The sequence below is a fragment of the Phoca vitulina genome, unplaced genomic scaffold, assembly GCF_004348235.1.
Source record: "Phoca vitulina isolate PV1807 unplaced genomic scaffold, GSC_HSeal_1.0 scaffold12, whole genome shotgun sequence".
Taxonomy (NCBI): domain Eukaryota; kingdom Metazoa; phylum Chordata; class Mammalia; order Carnivora; family Phocidae; genus Phoca; species Phoca vitulina.
This window is the reverse complement of record NW_022589715.1, coordinates 23,358,130-23,379,809: the sequence shown is the minus strand read 5'-3', so window position 1 is coordinate 23,379,809 and position 21,680 is coordinate 23,358,130. Positions and strand designations below refer to the sequence as shown.

General features: G+C 36.6%; 1 protein-coding gene across 8 annotated transcripts in view; it reads left to right on the top strand.

The window, feature by feature from the left end:
• ALMS1 (ALMS1 centrosome and basal body associated protein) overlaps nt 1–21,680 on the top strand; it is a 190,092-nt gene that overhangs the window by 145,955 nt on the left and 22,457 nt on the right. For all 8 annotated transcript variants that reach the window (XM_032410684.1, XM_032410690.1, XM_032410686.1 and 5 more), the window contains one exon: nt 5,238–6,397. In XM_032410684.1, the coding sequence (XP_032266575.1) occupies nt 5,238–6,397 (1,160 nt within the window). The remainder of the gene's footprint in view (nt 1–5,237; nt 6,398–21,680) is intronic.

Sequence of the window (21,680 nt, the reverse complement as noted above, 5' to 3'; positions counted from 1 at the left end):
GACTTTATTAAATCAACATTTGTTAAGTAGAGCTCTGGGATGTCCAATGGCTCAACAAAAGAGCACAGGGAAATTGAATTAGAGAAGTTTATTACTCACAGGTCCTGGAGGAGGTACATGGCATGCTTTGGGGGGGCTACATGGGGAGGTCAAGGCAGGGTGCAGGCAGAGAGAGTACATGCCTTTATTGGGGTCTACAGGTGGAGCTATTTGGGGTTCCCAGGCTAAGGCTGGATTGGTCAATTCAAAATCAGAAATAACAGTATTTTGGTAAGCTTGGCAGGGATTTTATCTAAAGGGGGGGTGCATATGAAAAGGCCCTGGGAGGTGGGGAAGACTGCTTATCACAAGGATTTTTGGGGAGATCATATAGGGAACTAAATTTACTTTTGACTCTGCAGGTTGTTCTCTAGGGCATGCATTCAAGGGAGGGACTAGTATCAGTTCAAAGCCCCTACAGGCCGCTTGCCCCCACAAAATGGATGCTGAGGCAGTAATATTATGGACCACTTTATCTAAACTCTCAACACTGACTAAAACTGAAATAAATCTCCGTTTCACCCAGCATTTCCACTCGCAGGAGTTAGACACATAAAGTTGTACCAAACATATAAAATCATACATACACACACATAAAGACATTCACTGCAGCATTCTTCAGAAGAGTAAACAATTGGAAACAACCTAAATATCTAGTTAAATTATGGTATGTCAAATCAGTTAGTATAAAATGTTTGCATATACATAAAATATTTTTTTATTGGACAAATATTTTTGCATTACTTAGCAGGATTTTATCTGAATGGATATACAAAACCTGCTTAATAGTTGTTATTACTGGAAACTGGGCCAGGGGGCTTAGGAATAGCAGGGAGACCTTTTTCACCTTAAATTCTCTGCATTATTTGAATATTTTACAATGAGCATGTTTAACTTTAATTTTTAAAAAGTGGTAAATCATATTTTTAATATATTTGGATATATTTGGGGGGAATTTTGCAAGTGCTATGTATAAAACTAATGCATTATCAGAAGTAGATAACCACCTCAACTGATTTGACCTTTACTCTTAAAGAAGTGCCATGAGGGGTTCCTGGGTGGTTCAGTTGGTTAAGCATATGACTCTTGATCTCAGCTCAGGTCTTGATCTCAAGGTCATGAGTTCAAGCCCCACACTGAGGCTTTAAAAAAAAAAAAAAGGTGCCTTGAGATAGGATTATCTAGTCTCATTGTTCATTGAGTCCATTATACTCAGTGAACTCAGCTTGCTCATTTTCTACTCTTTACTATATATTTTACTTCAGCCCCCAGTCAGTGGGACTGTGTTGATTAAAAATACTGATATTAGAAAACAAATATATGTTACAGTAATGTTATCTGTTTCCTCATTCTTTTACTTTTGCTTTTTTTTTTTTTTTTTTAAATTTTTTTATTTAGAGAGAGCGCGAGAGTGAGCAAGGGCTGGGGGGGGAGGGACAGAAAGAGAGGGAGAGAGGATCTCAAGCAGACTCCTTGCTGAGTGCGAGCCCGACGCATGGCTGGATCTCACAACCCTGAGATCACGACCTGAGACAAGATCATGACCTGAGCCGAAATCAAGAGTTGGTCACTTAACCAGCTGAGCCACCCAGGCACTCCATATTTTTGCTTTATTTTTTAATGTATTCTATCTGGCCCTTTGAAATTTTGCTTCTTTTTTTTTTTTTTTTTTTAAGATTTTATTTATTTATTTGAGAGAGAGAGAATGAGAGACAGAGAGCACGAGAGGGAAGAGGGCAGAGGGAGAAGCAGACTCCCCGCTGAGCAGGGAGCCCGATGTGGGACTCCATCCTGGGACTCCAGGATCATGACCTGAGCCGAAGGCAGTCGCTTAACCAACTGAGCCACCCAGGCGCCCGAAATTTTGCTTCTTTTATCCTGTTCTGTGGTATCCTTCCTGAAATACAGCCATAATCATACCCTTCCTGAAATACAGCCATAATCATGTTATTCCTCTGCTCAAAATGGTATAGTGGCTCTTAATTTCCATTAAGAATAAAGTTAAAATCTTTAGGCTAGTGTTCCAGGCTCCACATAATTTGTCCCCAAATATCTACCTACCTACCTACCGTTCATTCGTTCTTTTTTTTTTTTTTAAGATTTTTTTTAATTTATTTATTTGACAGAGAGATAGCACAAGTAGGCAGAGCGGCAGGCAGAGGGAAAGGGAGAAGCAGGCTGTCTGCTGAGCAGGGAGCCCGATGCGGGGCTCGATCCCAGGACCCTGGGATCATGACCTGAGCCGAAGGCAGCCGCTCAACCGACTGAACCACCCAGGCGCCCCCGTTCATTAGTTCTTTCTTTCTTTCTTCCTTTCTTTCTTCCTAGATCTACCTGTTGGCCATTTATATGTCTTCTTTGAGGAAATGTCTGTTCAAGTCCTTTGCCCAGTTTTTCTGCTGGATTATTATTTTGCTACTGAGTTATATGAATTCTTTATATATTTTGGAGATTAACCTCATCTCAGATATACAGTATGCACATATTTTCCCATTCCATACGTTGCCCTTTCACTTTGTTTATTGTTTCCTTTTCTGTGTAGAACCTTTTTATTTTGAGGTAGTCCTGCTTGTTTATTTTTGTTTTTGTTCCCTGTGCTTTTGGGGTCATATCCATGAAATCATTCCCAAGATCAGTGTCATGAAGCTTTTCCCCTTTGTTTTCTTCTGGGAGTTTTATAGTTTCAGGTCTTACATTTAAGTCTGTAATCCATTTTGAGTTGATTTTTTTCAAGATTTTGAGAGACAGAGCATGAACAGGGGGAGGGGCAGAGAAAGAGGGAGAAGCAGACTCTCTGCTGAGCAGGTAGCCCGACCCAGGACTCGATTCCAGAACCCTGAGGTCATGACCCTAGCTGATGGCAGATGCCTAACCAGCTGAGCCACCCAGGTACCCCTTGAGTTGATTTTTGTGTATGGTGTAAGGTAAGGGTCCATTTCATTCTTTTGCCTATGGAAAACGATTTGTTAGATTAGATTTTGCCTATCTAACACGATTTGTTCAAGAGCCTGTTCTTTCCCCTCTGGGTATTCTGAGCACTCTTATTGAAGGATCAGTTGACCATATATGGGTGGATTTATTTCTGGGCTCTCTGTTCTGTTGGTCCCAAGTAACCTTTCCTACCTTATTTTATCTATTGCCTTTACTTGTAAATTGTATAGCCACATAAACTGAATGTTTACACTCAACTGTTTGCTTAATGCTTTCCCACTTTTATGCCTTTGCTTATGCTACTTAATGAAACAAGGGGAAAGGCCAGCATAATTAGAATATAATTATCAAGGAGGAGAGTAATGCATAGTGAGGTACATGTACACCTCGTTAAGGAGTTTGAGTTTTGTTCTAAGAGTAAGAGAAAGTTGTTAAATAGAAAATGATAGGTCCAATTTACATTTTTGAAGATTACTGTTTGAAGAACAGATTGGAAGAGGACAGGAATGGATGCCTCCTCCCCCACACCTTTTTCTTGCCTAATTACTCTGGCCAGGACTTCCAGTAGTACGTTGAATAAAAGTGGCAAGAGTAGGTATCCTTGTCTTGTTCCTGATCTTAAAGGAAAGGCTTTCAGTTTTTTACCATTGAGTGTGATGTCAGCTATGGTCTTGTCATATATGACCTGCATTACGTTGAGGTACATTCCTTCTATACCTATTTTGTTGAGAGTTTTTGTCATGAATGGATATTGAATTTTCTCAAATACTTTTTCTGCATCTGTTGAGATGATATATGATTTTTATCCTTCATTTTGTTAATTTGGTATATCACATTGATTGAATTGTGGATGTTAAACCATCCTTGAATCCCTGCAATATATCCCACTTGATCATGATGTATGATCCTTTTTATATATATGCTAATATTTTGTTGAGGATTTTTGCTCCTGTGTTCATTAAGGATATTGGCTTGTAATTTTCTTTCCTTGTAGTATCCTTGTCAGGGTAATAGTGGCCTCATAAAATGAGTTTGGAAGTGTTCCCTCCTCTTGTAGTTTTTGGAAGACTTTGAGAAGATTTTGTATTCTTTAAATGTTGGTAGAATTTACCAGTGAAGCTATCTGGTCCTGGACTTTTGTTTGTTGGGAGGTTTGAGAGTCTTTATACTTTAGGTATAAAAGCAGATCCATGTATCTTATTGTAGTCTGAGGAAATGTCTTAGGGATTCTCAGAGTAATGAAAATTCTGATAGCCAATAATCTATAGTGTGGGCAAAAAGGATCCCATAGTCACAAGTGTTACTTTGTTGCATGTATATATCTTTGTTTCTACACATGACTTGGAACTCCAGAAATGTGTATATTAGTGTTTACAGTTAGGGTTTATAATTGTAAGATGTTCTTATATCTAAAAATGCCTGTTTTGACATTAGAATAATGACTGCCAAAAACTGAAGATGAATATGGTAAAAATTTTTTTAAAGATTTTATTTATTTATTTATTTGAGAGAGAGAATGAGATAGAGAGAGCATGAGAGGGGGGAGGGTCAGAGGGAGAAGCAGACTCCCCACTGAGCAGGGAGCCCAATGTGGGACTCGATCCCAGGACTCTCCAGGATCATGACCTGAGCCGAAGGCAGTCCCTTAACCAACTGAGCCACCCAGGCGCCCAAAGATGGTAAATTTTATGTTAGGTGTATTTTACCACAATAAAAAAAATTGGGGGGAAATGTGAAGATGGTTCAGAGAAGGGAATTTTAAAAGCCTCTAAGACACATGAAGAGTTTTTTTTTAATCCCACCTGTTTAATTACTGATGATGAAAATGAAATCTCAGGTTTCTTAGCTGAAATAAGGTTAACAGTACCTCTCTCTGTTTTATCAACAAGATTGAATTGAAAGGAAAAAAGAGAGCACATATCGTAATATTCCACATGTAGCAGGCAGTGAATACATTAACAGTTGCTGTTATAATCCAGAGAACTAAAGTACCTTCCTAAGGTCACACAGCCAGTCTATGGCAGAATCTAACCTAGAATCCAAGTCTTTTGACCCTTAGTCCTTTAAAGTTTTATTGTGTTGATCTGGCCCGTAGGCACATGGCTAGAATCGTTTGTGTAGGCAGTGAATTTCCTGAAACTTTATGTAAAACTGTTCTTTCCTTAGGTCTTTGTTCTGTATCTAGAGAATTAAGTGTGAATACCATTTCTAAACAGAATGCAAATATTTTGAAAGTCCTTTAAAATCTTTTTCTTTCTCCTTTTCAGAGTCCAGATGTCATTCAGAATTTGAAAATACTACCCATTCTGTCTTCAGGTCAGCCAAGTTTTACTTTCATCATCCAGTGCACCTACCAAGTGATCAAGATTTTTGCCATGAATCCTTAGGGAGGAGTGTATTCATGAGACATTCTTGGAAAGATGTCTTTCAGCATCATCCAGACAAACAAAGAGAACACACTCGTCTTCCTTCCCCTCATCAAAACGTGGAAAAGCCAAAGGCAGATTATACCAGAATAGAGAGCCTCAGTATCAATGTAAACTTGGAAAATGAAGTGATGCATACTGCTAAAAGTCAGGCTAGAGATTATCCAAAAAGTGACAAACAAATTAATGATCAAAAAAAGGATCATAAGGTCAACCCAGAGCCAACAGCTCAGCACACTGTGAGTTTGAATGAACTCTGGAACAAGTATCAGCAACGACAGAGGCAACAGAAACCTCCTGAGTTCAATGACAGGAAAGAACTATCCTTGGTGGAGCGACTTGATCGTTTGGCTAAACTTCTTCAGAATCCCATCACATACTCTCTCCGGACCTCTGAAAGCACACAGGATGACAGCAGAGGGGAACGAGATGTTAAGGAATGGAGTGGTAGACAGCAACAGCAGAAAAACAAGCTTCAGAAAAAGAAGCGGTATAAGAGCCTAGAGAAATTCCATAAAACTGCAGGAGAGCTTAAAAAAAGCAAGGTGCTTTCTACTCATCAAGCTGGGAAACCCAATCAGATTAAAATTGAACAGATTAAATTTAATAAGTACATCCTGAGAAAACAGCCAGGTTTTCATTATAAAAACAACACTTCTTCAGATTCTAGACCCTCAGAGGAGAGTGAGCTGCTCACAGACACCCCCACCAACATCGTTTCCACCACCACTTCTCCTGTGGAATCAGATATATTGACCCAAACAGATAGGGAGGTGGCTTTGCATGAGAGGAGCAGCTCTATTTCTACCATTGACACAGCCCGACTGATCCAGGCTTTTGGCCAGGAAAGAGTTTGTCTGTCACCCAGGCGAATTAAATTATACAGCAGCCTCACCGACCATCAGAGGAGATACTTTGAGAGGCGGAACAAGAACAAGAAAGCATTGAATACGGGTCATCCCCAAATGACTTCTGAGCACACCAGAAGGAAACACATCCAGGTACATGGCTACAAATTCCATCTGGCAATGTGACTGCCTTTTTCATGGACTTTTTAGTTAAGCTTTGCACACAGGTGAAAAAAAAGCCAATTGCCCTTTCCTCACTTTAACATTTCTTACCAACTGGAAAAGAGTGAGAAAGTGTAGTACAGTGCTATTGTGAGTTGTCATTCTTTTCATCAAAACTCAGTTACGAATTACCCTTTGGATGAAGGGCTTTGCTGCTAAATGCTTCAGAATCTGCAAAGTATACCCCTGGCACAGGGGAGCTTCCAATTGAGGATGATCTCCATTCTGAACAATAGTGCCTGGCTTTTTTTGTTTCTTTGGGGTTTTTTTGTTTATTCGTTCCTCCCTGTCTTTCAAGAACTTTTGAGGTGCTTTTAAACACATACACAGATATACACATACACATATATACACACACATACATATATAAGTAATACAATAATGATTTTTTTTTTTTTTTAGTAAATGAAGAATTAGAACGATAGAAAATTAAATTGAAGCCAGGGAGGGGTGAGCTACAACATGATTTTAAAAATAAATAAATGAAGGGTTGTGAGTGATGGGAAGACAAGTTGGGAGAGCAATATACTTGTGGGTATGGTTGCTAGAAGTGAGCCACGAATTTCGCTCTTTGTTTTCTAGCAGTTGGTGTTCCTAGAATTTTGTGATCAATTACGTAAGTCTGTAATATAAAAACAAACTAAATTTTCAAAAGCATTATAGATATTTCTGATACTAAGACCTAAGAGAAATTTCTCTCATCTATCCTCGTAAAGAAGGCACACGATGTATGTAACAGAGTCTTCAACGCATCCTTACAAGAGATTCAGTAACAACACCCGTAAGGTTAATATGACCTTAGGTTAGGGAGTTCGGTAAAGGTAGATTTCAAGAGGTCAGCAAGTGCGGACTATTACTTTAACCCAAGAATAAAATTTAGGGTATCTAGAGGAGTGCTCTCCAAAGAAGGATGCTTGCAGAATGGGTCATTAGGGTATAGAAAGAAAGGTGTTAAAAAAAATGTTAGATTTGTATTTATTTTTCTCAACCTTTTAAAATTTATATTTCTGTATATCTTTTATAATATATTAGTACAGTCATAATTTATAACTTTAAATAAATATCTAGTTTGGTGATTTGTGCTCAAAAATACTTTATCAGTAGGACTGCATGATCAAAAAATTTAGAGACCACTTGTCTAGAGGAAAGGAGGCACAAGACATTCAGACAATTTGCCATAAATATTTCTCATAATTGAGTTTTGGGTAGGTATTAAATGATAATGATTACATGTATAAATAGTACAATATGACTTTTTTTCTTTAAAGTAGGTGAAGAATCGGGAATGATACAGATGAAGGCTTTTTGTTCCATAGAGGAGATAGGGAAAAAAGATCTTGGTAGAGGGTTTTTTTGTGTGTGGTGAAACACACACTTTACATAAAGTTTACAGTTTTAACCATTTTAAAGTATACGGTTCAGTGGCACTGAGTTTTACGGTGTTTTACATCAGCACCACTATCTGGTTTGTGTACTTTTTCATCCCTCCAGTAGAAACTTCATAATCATTAAGCACTCACTCTCTGGTGCCTATTCTGTATTTCGTATAAATGGAATCATACAATATATGACCTTTATGTCAGACTTCTATCACTTTAGCATATTTTTGAGATTCATCCATGTCCTAGCATGTATCAGTACTTTATTGCTTTTTATGGCTGAATAATATTTCATTGAGAGTATATACTGCATTTTATTTATCCATTCATCTGTTCATGGACATTTAGGTTGTTTCCATCTTTTGGCTACTGTAAAAAGACCAGATACAAACATTTGTATACAAGTTTTTATTTAAACACCTGGGTACAGTTCTTTTGGGTATACACTTAGGAGTGGAAGTACTGGGTCATATGGTAATTCTGTGTTTAGTTTATTGAGTAATTACCAAACTGTTTTCCACAGAGGATACACCATTCTATATTCCCACCAGCAATGTCTGAGGGTTCCAATTTCTCCACATTCACCAGCACTTTTTATTTACTTTGTTTTATGACTTTTTTTGCCATGCTAGTAGGTGTGAAGTGGTATCTCATACTCATTGTCATTTTGATTGTGGTTTTGATTTGCCTTTCTCTTTCCTAATGGCTAATGACGTTAAACATCTTTTTGTGTGCTTGTTGGCCATATATATGTATTCTTTGGAGAAATGTCTATTCAAGTCTTTGCTCACTTATAATTAAGTTGTTTGTCTTTTTGTTTTTGAGCAAGAGTTCTTTATATATTCTGGATTGTAGATTCTTATTGAATATATAATTTGCAAATATTTGCTCCCACTCTCTGGGAGAGCTTATTACTGTCCTTGATGCATAACCGTTTACTTTTGATGAAGTCCTATTTTTTCTTTTGTTACTTGTGCTTTTGTTGTCATATCTAAGAAACCATTGCCAAATCCAAAGTCTTGAAGATTTAGCTCTATATTCTTTTAAGACTTTTATACTTGTTAGCTCTTTCCTTTGCATATTTGATGTATATTGGGTTAATTTTTGTGTATGATATGACATCATTCTTTTCCACATGGATATCCAGTTGTCCTAGCACCAGTAGTTAAAAAGACTATTCTTTCCCCATTGAATGGTCTTGGCGCTCTTGTCAAAAATCAATTGACAATAGATGTGAAGGTTTATTTCTGGGCCCTCCATTGTATTCCTTTGATCTACATGCTTAGCTATATTCCATTACCGTAATGTTTTTGATAACTGTATCTTTGTAGTAAGTTTTAAAATTGAGATGCATGAGTTCTCCAGTTTTGTTCTTTTTCAAGACTACTTTGGCTGTTCAGCCCCCTTGTATTTCCAAATGAATTTTAAGATCAGCTTTTCCATTTCTGCCAAAAGGTCATTGGGATTTTGATATTAATTGGTTCAAATCTGTAGATTGGTTTGGAGTTTATTGCCATCTTAACATTAAGTCTTCCAGTCTGTGAACACGAATGTCTATCAATTTATTTAGGTTTTTAATTTCTTCCAGCAATGTTTTGTAGTTTTCATTGTCCAAGTCTTGCACCTTCATGGTTAAATTTATTCTTATTGGATTTTCTTGTTCTCTTTCTTTTTTTATTCTTAATTGTGGTAAAATACATATAACAAAATTTATCATCTTACCCATTTTTAAGTGTGCACCTTGGTGGTACTAGGTACATTCCTGTCACTGTGCAAACATTACCATCCTCCATCTCCAGAACTCTTTTTTATCTTGCCGAACTGAAACTCTATACCCACTCAAACTCCTCATTCCACCTTATGCTCAACCCGTTGCAACCACCATTCTACTTTCTGTCTCTATGAATTGGACTACTCTAGGTAACCTCATATAAATGGAATCATATATTATTTGTCTTTTAGTAATAGGCTGATTTCATTTAGTAAAATATCCTGAAGGTTCATCCATGCTGTAGCATGTAACAGGATTTTCTTATTTTCCAAGGGTAAATGGTAACATGTATATAGCACATTTTGTTTATCCATTCAACTGTCTATAGGCAGTTGGGTTACTCCATCTTTTGACTATTGTGAATAATGTTGCTGTGGATATGGGTGTGCAAATATCTGTTCAAGAGCCTGCTTTCAGTTTGGGGGATATATAGCCAGAAGTGGAATGGCTGAATCATAGAATTCTGTTTTTAATTATTTGAGGAGCCACCATATTGTTTTCCACAGCAGCTGCACCATTTTACAGTCCCACCAACAGTGCACAAGGGTTCCAATTTCTCCACATCCTTGCCAGCACTTGTTTTGTTTTTTTATAGTAGCCATCCTAATGGGTGTGAACTGGTATGTCATTGTATTTCAATTTACAGGTCTCTAATGATTAGTGATGTTGAACATATTTATGTGCTTATTGGTTATTTGTATATCATCTCTGGACAAATATCTATTCAAGTCCTTTGCCTGGTTTTTACTCGAGTTTGTTGTTGAGTTGTAGGAGTTCTTTATATATTCTGGATATTAGCCTCTTCTACCTAATTTGCAATATTCTTTCTTACTCTGTGGATTGCCTTTTCACTGTTGATTTTGTCCTTGGATGCACAGGCATTTTTAATTTAGATGTAATCCAAATTGTCTATTTTTGCTTTTGGTGCCTGTGCTTTTGGTGTCATATCCAGGAAATCATTGCCAAATGCAATGTCATTAAGGTTTTATTCTGTTTTCTTCTAAGAGTTTTATGGTTTTAGGTCTCATGTTTAGGTTTTTAATCCATTTTGAGGCTATTTTTTGTATATGGTGCAAAGTAAAGCTCCAACTCATTCTTCTTCATGTGGATATCTAGATGTCCCAGCACCATTTGTTGAAAAAAGACTCTTTTCCCCATTGAATGGTCTTGGCACCCTTATCAAAAATCATTTGACCATATATGTGAGGGTTTATTTCTGGGCTCTCTATTCTATTCTGTTGGTCTTTATGTCTTTCTTTATGCCAATACCATGCTGGTTTCAGTTTATTGTATCTTTGTAATTAATTTTGAAATCAGAAAGTGTAGGACCTACAACTTTTTCTTCTTTTTTAAAACTGTTTTGGCTATTCAGAGTCCCTTGAAATTCCATACTAATTTTAGTAAGTTTTTCTTTTTGATGCTATTTTAAGTGTAATTGTTTTCTTAATTTCATGTTTGCATTATTTATTGCTAGTATATAGATACATAATTAATTTTTGCATGTTGGTTTTGTACCCCTTAACTTTACTGAATTCATTTGTTAACTCCTAACAGTTCTCTTGTGGATTCTTTAGGATTTTCTACATATAAGATCATGTCATCTGTAAATAGAGATAGTCTTACTTCCTCCTTTCCAATGTGGGTGCCCATTATTTATTTTTCTTGCCTAATTAGTCTGGCTAGAACTTCCAGACCCAACAGTGTCACATAGAAGTGGCAAAAGTGGACGTCATAGTCTTGTTCATGATCTTAGAAGGAAAGCATTTAGTCTTTCACCATTGAGAATGATGTTAGCTTTGAGTTTTCATATATGACTTTTATCATGTTAAGGAAGTTCCCTTTTTTTTTTTTCTTTTTTGATGAGTAATTTTACCATAAAAGGGTTGTGGCTTTTGCCAGATGCATCAGCATCTACTGGGATGATCACATGGGTCTTTTTTTTCTTTTATTCTATTAATATGGTATATATTGATAATTATTTAATGAATCAACCTTGCATTCCTGCGATAAGTCCTTAAATATTCCTTTGTCTTGATATATAATTCTTGTCATCTGCTGCTGGATTCACTTTGCTAGAATTTGAAGAGGACTTTTGCATCTCTATTTCTAAAGGATATTGACCTATAGTTTTCTTAAGATACCTTTGTCTGCTGCCTCATAAAATGAGTTAGGACATTGTCCCTCATCTTCTATTTTTTGGATGAGTTTGGGAAGGACTAGTGTTAATGATTGATACTTTCTTTAAATGTTTGGTAGAATTCATCAGTGAAGCCACCAGTCATGTGTTTTTCTTTGGGGGAATGTTTATTGCTGATTCAATCTCTTTGTTGTAAGTCTACTCAGATTTTGTTTCTTCTTGAGTCAGTTTTTGTAGTGTATGTGTTTATAAGAATTTATCCATCTCTATTGTTTCTCTAGTCACAATTTCATTTATCTCCACTCTAATCTTTATGATTTACTTCTGCTTGCTTTGGGTTTAGTTTGCTCTTTTTATTCTATTTCTTTACAGTTTAAAGTTAGATTATTGATTTGAAATTACTATTCTATGTAAGTGATGAATCACTAAATCCTACACCTGAAACATTATGTTAACTAACTGGAATTTAAATAAAAACTTGGAAGAAAAAAATTATGAAATTATTATTCTTTTTTAGTACAGGTGTTTACCATTACAAGTTTCCTCTGAGCACTGCTTTTGTAGATACTAATTTTTTTCTGAATTCAGCCTTCACTGCATTCCAAAGTTTTGGTATGTTTTGTTTTCATTTTCATTCATCTCAAAGTATTTTCTAATTTCCCTTGTAGTTTCTTTTTTGGCTATTAATAGTTTGACTAATTACCACATTTTTGCTTATTTTCCAAATTTCTTTCTGGTATTGATTTCTAGTTTCAGTCCACTGTGGCCAAAGAATAAACTTTGTATTATTTCAGTCCTTTTAAATTTATTATGACTTATTTTATAGCCTAGCATATGGTCTCTTGTGGAGAATTTTCATGTGCACTTGAGAGGATCGTGCTGCTGTTGGTTAGAGTGTTTTGTATATGTCTGTTAGGTCTAGTTGGTTTATAGTGTTATTCAAGTCCCGTTTCCTTACTGGTCTTTTATCTAGTTTTTCTATCATATTGAAAGTGATATATTGAAGTCTGCCGCTATTAATGTGGAACTGTTTCTCCATTCAGTTCTGTCCATTTTTGCTTCATATATTTTGAAGTTCTATCGTCAGGTATGTATATGTCCATAATTGTTATATCTTCTTCATGGGTTGACCCTCTTATCAATAAATAATCCCCTTCTTTATCTCTTGTAATGATTTTTAACTCAAAGTCTCTTTTTTCTCGCATTAGTAGAGCGACCCCAGCTTTCTTTTCATTACCACTCTTTGCATGGGGTATCTTTTCCATCCTTTTACTTTCAAATACTGTGTCTCTGGATCTAAAGTAAGTCTTTTTCAAAATGGAGGGGGGGATGGGGGACAGCAAGGGGATGGCAGTTTGGGCTGTACATTTTCTATGGGGTTGGTTGAGGACCCTGTCCTTTTCTGGTGGGTGCTGTGGAGGGGGCCAGAGCGGAATGACTTCATTCCGTTAATAACATCTGGTAAAAATGATATGGCACCAATAACATTCCCAGTATAGGCTGCCACACACTGACAATTTGCAGGATGGACTTGTGATAAAGACAGGACTGGGGGGTCAGCCTTTCCTGAGCGTGGATTGGTCCTGACTAAATGGGTTCTGGAAGTAGTGGCCTGGGATTGTAGGGTATTGCCAGACTAACACACATATCAGACCCCTTCTGATGAAAGGAACTACTAGGGTAGCAGCAACAACAAATCCTATTCTTGAGAATATGATATTTAGTCTAATTGAAATGGGCTAAAGCATCAGTCCTGCTCCATGTCATTTTAAATTACAGTTGAGCCTTGAACAGCATGGATGTGAGCAACATAGGTGTGAAATATCTACTTATATGCAGATTTCTTTCAATAGAGTGCTATACTGCAAATGTATTTTCTCTTACGACTTTCTTAATAATAACATTTTTTTCTCTAGCTTTATTATAAGAATACAGTTCGTAATATTATAACATATATAAAATGTAAGTTAAGCAACTGTTTATGTTATCGTAAGGCTTCTCATCAGTAGTAGGCTATTAGTTAATTTAGGTGGAGTCAAAAGTTAGACGTGGATTTACTGCTACCTTCAAGGGTCAGCACCCCTTTTTCCTGTGTTGTTCAAGGATCAGCTGTATAAGAAAACAGCCTCAGTGCACGTGTCTGTATGATCTTACTGAATTGCCTTAGTTGGGGAGCCTGGGTGGCTCAGTCAGTTGAGCATCTGACTCTTGATTACGGCTCAGGTTGTGATCTCAGCGTTGTGAGATCAAGCCCCTGCTGAGGTCCACACTCAGCAGAGAGTGCTTGAGATTCTCTCCCTCTGCCCCTCCCCTCCCAAAACAAATAAATAAATCTTTAAAAATATTTTGCCTTAGTTTTTGAAATGAATGAATTAATGAAGTCTTTTAGACAACACATAAGTGGATCATGTTTTTTAAAATCCATTTTGCCATCTCTACCATCTAATTGGAGAGTTCAGTCTATTTACATTTAAAATAATTACTGATAGGAAAGGACTTAACTTTGGCAATTTTGCCATTTGTTTATATCTTATATAAATTTTTTCTTTTTCAATTCCTCTATTCCTGCCTTCCTTTGTATTTAACTGATTTCCTATAATGAACCATTTTGATTACTGTCTCATTTCCTTTCCTTTATATTTATTTTCATAGTGCTTACCTTGGGGATACAATTAACATCTTACATCTGTAACACAATATGTAACATGAAATGATACCAGTCTAGCTTAAATAATACACAAAAACTCCCACTTCGATATCTCTCTGCCTCTCACCCTTTTATTTATTTTTTAGGATTTTATTTATTTTTTAAGATTTTATTTTTTTATTTTATTTATGTATTTATTATTTATTTATTTACTTGAGAGAGCATGAGCAGGGAGAGGGGCAAAGGGAGAGGGAGAAGCAGGCTCCCCACTGAGCAGGGAGCCCGATGCAGGGCTCAATCCCAGGACCACAGGCATCATGACCTGAGTCAAAGGCAGACACTTAACTGACTGAGCCACCCAGGCGCCCATGCCTCTCACCCTTTTAATTGTTATAATCACAGATTACATCTTTAGACTTTCTGTGTACCCATTAACATAGATTTATAATTATTTTTTATGCATTCGTCTTTTGTTGGGTTTTTTTAGGGAAAGAGAACGTTTGTGCACTTGAGTCAGGGAGGGGCAGAGGGAGAGAGGGAGAGAATCCCAAGCAGACTCCACAGCCAGCCTGGAGCCCGAGATGGGGCTCGATCTCATGACCTGAGCCAAAATCAAGAGTTGGACACTTAACCAACTGAGGCACCCAGGCACCCCTATGCGTTTGTCTTTTAAATCTTATAGGAAAAGAAAGGGGAGTTACAAACCAGAAATATAATACTACTGACTTTTATATTTACCTATGTATTACATTTACCAGTGTTATTTCTTCATATGGCGTCATATGGTTTTATTGCTTCACATGGCTTCACGTGTTGCCTCTTGTTTTTTCATTTCAGCCTGAAGGAGTCCCTTTAGCATTTCTTATAGGGCAAGTCTTCCAGTAATGAATTCTTTCAACTTTTGTTTTTTATCTGGGAGTGTCTGAATTTCACCTTCATTCTTGCCAGACACATCTTCACCTTTGCCACATACAGATTTCTTTTTTCAGTTCTCGCATCACTTTAAATGTCATCCTACTCCCTGTTGGCCTCCATCATTTCTTATGAGAAAGTGCCAGTTAAACTTACCGATGATCCCTTCTAGGTTATGGGTCTCTTCACTCTTACTGCTTCAAGATTCTTTATCTTTGACTTTTAAGAGTTTGATTTTTTTTTTTTTTTAAGATTTTATCTATTTATTTGACAGAGAGAGACACAGCGAGAGAAGGAACACAAGCAGGGGGAGTGGGAGAGAGAGAAGCAGGCTTCCCGCGGAGCAGGGAGCCCGATGCGGGGCTCGATCCCAGGACCCTGGGATCATGACCTGAGCCGAAGGCAGACGCTTAACGACTGAGCCACCCAGGCGCCCCAAGAGTTTGATTATTATGTGTCTTGGTGTGGAGCTTGTCCTATTGGGAGTTCATTGAACTTCTTCAATTTTAGATTCGTGTCTCTTACCAACCATTATTTCTTCAAATATTCTTTCTGACTCTTCCTCTCTCTCTCCTCCTTTTGACACTCCCACCTTCCATATGTTTTGTAAGCTTGATGGTGTTCTATAAGTCTCTTACACTCTGTTCATTTTTCTTTATTCTGTTTTCATTCTGTCCCTCAGACTGGATATTTTCATTTAGTCTACCTTCAACTTCACAGATTCATCTGTCTGTTCAAATATACTGTTGAACTGCTCTGGTGAATTTTTCATTTCAGTTATTTTACTTTTCAGCTTCATAATTTATATTTGTTTCCTTTTTATTTTTCTTTATTGGTAATCTCTATTTGGTGAGACATCATTCTCCTTGTTTATTTGTCCATGGTTTCCTTTAGCTCTTCAAGCATATTTAGGACGGTTGATATAATGTCTTTGTATGGTAAAAAAAAAAAAGTCTTTGTAGAGTAAGTCCAATGTCTGTTCTTCCTGATGGGTAGTTTCTGTTCATTTTGTTTTTCTTATAAGTGTCCCATACTTTCTTGTTTGGATGCCTTGTAATTTTTGGTTGAAAACTTGACATTTTGAATATCGTGATGTGATAACTCTGGAAATCAGATTATCCTCCCCACTCCCTAGGGTTTGTTGTTACTGCTTGTTATGGGTTAAAGTTGTTGGTATGTTTAGTGATTTTTCTAAACTATTTTTATACAGACTGTATTTTTGGTCTCTGATGTCTCTGTTTTTTTAGCTCATTAGTCAGCTAGTTGTTTGACAGATTGCCTTAAGTGCCTGGAATCAAGAGAAAGCAAAAAACGAAAGAAGGAAGGAAAGGAGAAAAAATTTCCCCAGTTTTTTGTAGATTATCTTTGTATTAGGGACTCTAGTGCTTAGATAGGCCATTTACAACTCTGCCTTAGCCAAATTTCCAGCTTGCACTGAACCTACAGATCAGCCAGTTGTGAATCTGTATGGTCTTCTCAGGTCTTTTCTGCCCATGCATTCTGCCCTGTGCATGCACTTTCTAGTTTCCCTGGGGTTCATGGGAGATTTTCAAAACCCCGTTTCCCCAGAATTCCTGCTTTTCTCCCTGGCTTTCAGTGTGTGGAGTGTTTCAACCAACTTTTATTTATTTTATTTATTTGTTTGTTTATTCACTCATTCATTTATTTATGTATTCCTGCTTCCTTGCTTGCCCTTTGCAGTAATGCCTTTTTCATTTAGTTTTCAGTGTTTTCAAGGAAATTCCATCCTTTAAAATGCCCTAAAAGAATTCCAAGTTTAGTGAAACAAAGATAAGGCCCCCTTGTGTGAATCCTTTAGGGAGTACTCAGGCAGATTCAGAGAAACAGTTCCTTGGGAACAACATACTCTCTGTGCTTCCTTTGGAAGCAAGTACCTACACTGTGAATGCAGGCTACTGTCTTCAGTGCCATGCCTGAGAAGGGTAAGTTAAAAGCCGCAAAGCTCTCCTATCTTGTTTAGGTGGCCTTGCTCTTGCTCAGATTTTCACTTAGTTGCCATAAACCTCTGACTATCTTCTAGAATTCTGATGAGGTTGATTTTTTGACAGTTTTTGCCAGGTTTTTTGGTGACAGGTCCCTGGAAATCCATATTCTACTGATTTTGCTAACATCCCTCCAAGGTGGAGTTTTGTACCCATCCCACAACAGCTCTTCCTGTTTCCTGGGTCTGCACTATAATAGACACTTGAATAAACTCTTCTTTTTCCTGGTGGAGTTTATAGAAAAACAGCTAGAAGGTGCAAATTCCCCCAATTCCTATAGCTCCCAAGGGCTTCACATTCTTGCCAATGTATACTTGGTCTCTACCTAATCCAGTCTCCATCCTTCTTAATATTGTCCAGTTGTATCTCCTCCAGATGATCTGGTGCTCGTGTCTCATATCTCCCTGCAGACAACAATTTCTTCTTAGATTTTGGGCCAAGGTTGACCTGTGACCTCAACTTTCTGATAGCTTCTAGAAAAGTCATGAACTTAAAGTTGGATACACTTGTGGTGGTGGTGGTGGTGGTGGTGATGGTGGTGATAGTGGGGATGTTATAAGGATGGAGGGCTGCTTTATCTGACTCTTTAGATCCCTAAATGGAAACCATATATATAGTTATATATATCTATATCTATATCTATATATATCTAGTAGATTTAAGTTTGTGGTATTTTTATTAGTAGTACTTTCTAGATGTTCTATAATTGTAGCTTTGGATTTCCTGTTTGACCCAAGAGGAAAGTTTAGGAGATAATTAAAAAAAAAAAAAAATTCTTAAAGTTGGATTTATTGTCACTACATATGAACTTAAAATTTTAAAGTATTGTGATCAGAGATTGTACTCAGTTCTATTTCTGTTTTAAGGATATTATAGAGATTTTCTTTGTGGCTTAATGTATGAACAAGTACTCCAAGGGTATTATAAGGGAGGTAGAGTCTCCATATAGAGTATGATGTTCCAATTATACCCAGTAATTCACTTTTATTAATTATATTTTTCCCAAATATTGGTTTCCTTGGTCTGTTAAGGACTTCAAAGAGTGTCCTTAGGGGTGCCTGGCTGGCTCAGTCGACAGAGCATGCGACTCTTGATCTTGGGGTTGTGAGTTCAAGCCCCACATTGGGTGTAGAGCTTACTTAAAAAAAGCTACAGTGTTGTCATGCACAAGAGTTGGCTAGACACACAAGCTTAAAATATTGATGGTAAATAAATGGGAGATGGCAAAGGAGTTTTTTTTTTTTTAAAGTATATTTGAAGGTTAATTTATCTTTGTGGCAGTTAAAGGCCTATATGTATATTTATTTTTATGTCTGGCACATAAACATTCATGATACTTTTTTATTCACTGTGAATTATACCATAAATCATACAAAGTAAGTTTTATTTTCCATTTTTAATGTTTTGTCTTTGATTCCACTTCAGTGCAATTTTTAAAACTTTACATTTGCATAGTTTCTCTTTGCCTATCCTTCTACTTTTAGCCTTTCTGGTCACTTTGCTCAAGTCTAAGTAGCATCTAGTTAAATTTAACTTTTTTCCCCAATGAAATTTGAGTATTTTTCTTTTGGGGTGAATTTATTCTACTTAACTGTGAGGTTATAATAAATATGTTTGGTTTAAATTTTAATATCCTTATTATTTTTTCCTGTTCTGATATGTTTATTCTGCAAAATTCCATTTCAGACTGAGGCAAGTGAACTTTTTAATGTGGTTAAAAAAAAAACACATGACAAAAAATTTATCATCTTAACCATTTTTAAATGTAAAATTCAGTAGCATTAAATATATTCACATTGTCATGAAACAGATCTCCAGAACTTTTTCATATTATAATATGGAAAATCTATACCCATTGAACAGCAACTCCCCCTTTCCCTCTGCCCTGAGCCCCTGGTTTTACTTGATTTTAGATAACTTCATGTAAGTGGAATCATAGAGTATTGTCTTTTAGTAACAGGCTTACTTTACTTAGCATAATGTCTTCAAGATTCATCTATATTGTACCATGTGACAGGATTTTCCTACTTTTTAAGGCTGAATAATATTCCATTGTATGTATATACCACATTTTGTTTATCCATTCATCCCTCAGTGGACATTTTGGTTGCTTCCACCTCTTGGTTATTGTGAATAATGCTGCTGTGAGCATGATCATGCAAATATGTCTTCAAGACCTTGCTTTCAATTCTTTAGGACATATATCTACAAGTGGAATGGTTGGATTATATGGTAATTCTATTTTTAATTTTTTGAGGAACCACCATACTTTTCCACAGCAGCTACACCATTTTATAGTCCCACCAAACAGTTCACAAGAGTTTCAGTTTCTCCATATCCTTGCCAACACTTATTTCCTGGTTGTTTTTATTGTTGTTGCTGTTCTTGTTGTTGTCGTTGTTTGGTAGTAACCATCCTTGTGGGTATGCAGTGGTATTTCATTGTTTTTGATTTGCATTTCTGATGATTAATAATGTTGGACGTCTTTTCATATGCTTGTTGGCCATTTGTACATCATTGTTGGAGAAATGTCTATTCAAGTCCTTTGCCTATTCTTGAATCAGGTTACTTTTTTTTGATCATTGAGTTGTAGTTCTTTGTATATTCTGGATATTAACCCCTTATCAGATATATAATTTATAAGTTTTTCCTCCCTTTTTACTTTATTGATTGTGTCCTTTGATGTATTTAATATTAATGTAGTCCCTGTAGTCTGTTTTTACTTTTGTTGCCTGTAATTTTGGCTGACATATCCAAGAAATCATTACCAAGTCCAGTGCCATGAAACTTTTCCCGTATGTGTTCTTCTAAGAGTTTTACAGTTTTAGATCTTATGTTTAGGCCTTCAGTCCATTTTGAGTTAATTTTTCTAGATGGTGTAAAGTAAGGTTCAACTTCATTCTTTGCAAATGGATATCTAGTTTTCCCCACACCATTTGTTGAAGAGAAATTTCCCGTTTGAGTAGTCTTGGCATTAAGAGTCAAAGATCCTTTGACAATAGATCATTTGACCATACACATGAGGATTTCTTTCTAGGCTATTCTAGTCCATTGAAGTATTTGTCTGTTTTTATGCCAGTACTGTTATATTGCTGTACCATACTGTACTGTAATATGTTTTGAAATCAAGACGTGTGAGTCCTTAAGCTTTGTTCTTCTTTTTCAAAATTGTTTCGGTTATTTAGGGTATTTTATCATTTTTAATGATTTCCTACTGTTTCCAGTCTTCTTTTGTTCATTGCTGTATGATTTTCTTTGAGTTGAATTGTTTTTCTTTTCTTTTTTTTTTTCATTAGTTTCAGAGGTAGAATTTAGTATTCATCAGTTGCATATAACACCCAGTGCTCATTACATCAAGTGCCCTCCTTAATGCCCATCACCCAGTAATCCCTTCCCCCCCATCCACCTCCCCTCCATCAACCCTCAGTTTCCTAGAGTTCAATGTCTGTTGAATTGTTTTTCTGATAACTTGGCAGCCATGTAATCTCATTAAATACTATGCTTAAACCACTTTCTCATCACCCTCAGATATAAAGCAGTATCTATTGACTCCACCATATGAAAACTTAAGAAACTGGTTGTACTTGTCCTATTTCTTCCCACCCACTAACACGCACACATACTTCCCCCCCAACCTACCAATATTTTGTGAATTTTGTCTTAGTTCATTATTGTAATATTACTACTATGTTGACTAGCTTTATTTTCAAGAATTATAACATATTACTTCCATATCATAAGCAGAATCACCATTTTATATTAGTTAAGTTTTAAAATACCAGGGCCTTTTCATATAACTATTTATGAGTCTGTTAATTTAAATAATTCTGTTTGGCTAGATTTTTATTTATTTATTTATTTATTTATTTATTTATTTAAGATTTTATTAATTTATTTGACAGAGAGAGACACAGTGAGAGAGGGAACACAAGCAGGGGGAGTGGGAGAAGGAGAAGCAGGCTTCCGGCAGAGCAGGGAGCCCAATGCGGGGCTCGATCCCAGGACCCTGGGATCATGACCTGAGCCAAAGGCAGACGCTTAACAACTGAGCCACCCAGGCGCCCCCATTTGGCTAGATTTTTAAACAGTTATTCAGGAGTGTGCATCTCTTCAGTTCTTACACTTTGAGACTATCTTTCTCTTATCTTTATGTAAGAGCAACAATTTGGTTGGATATAAAACTTTTGGATAATAATCCTTAATTCAAAATTCTGTCAATTTTACTCCCCTTTTCTGGGCACAAGCATTTAATGTTTCTATATCAGATGCAACCCTGATGTATTTTTCCCTGTGGTGTCCTGGATTTTCATTCCTAGATTCTTGTCATATTTTTTAATGTAAGTTATTTTCCCATAGTATGTCTCA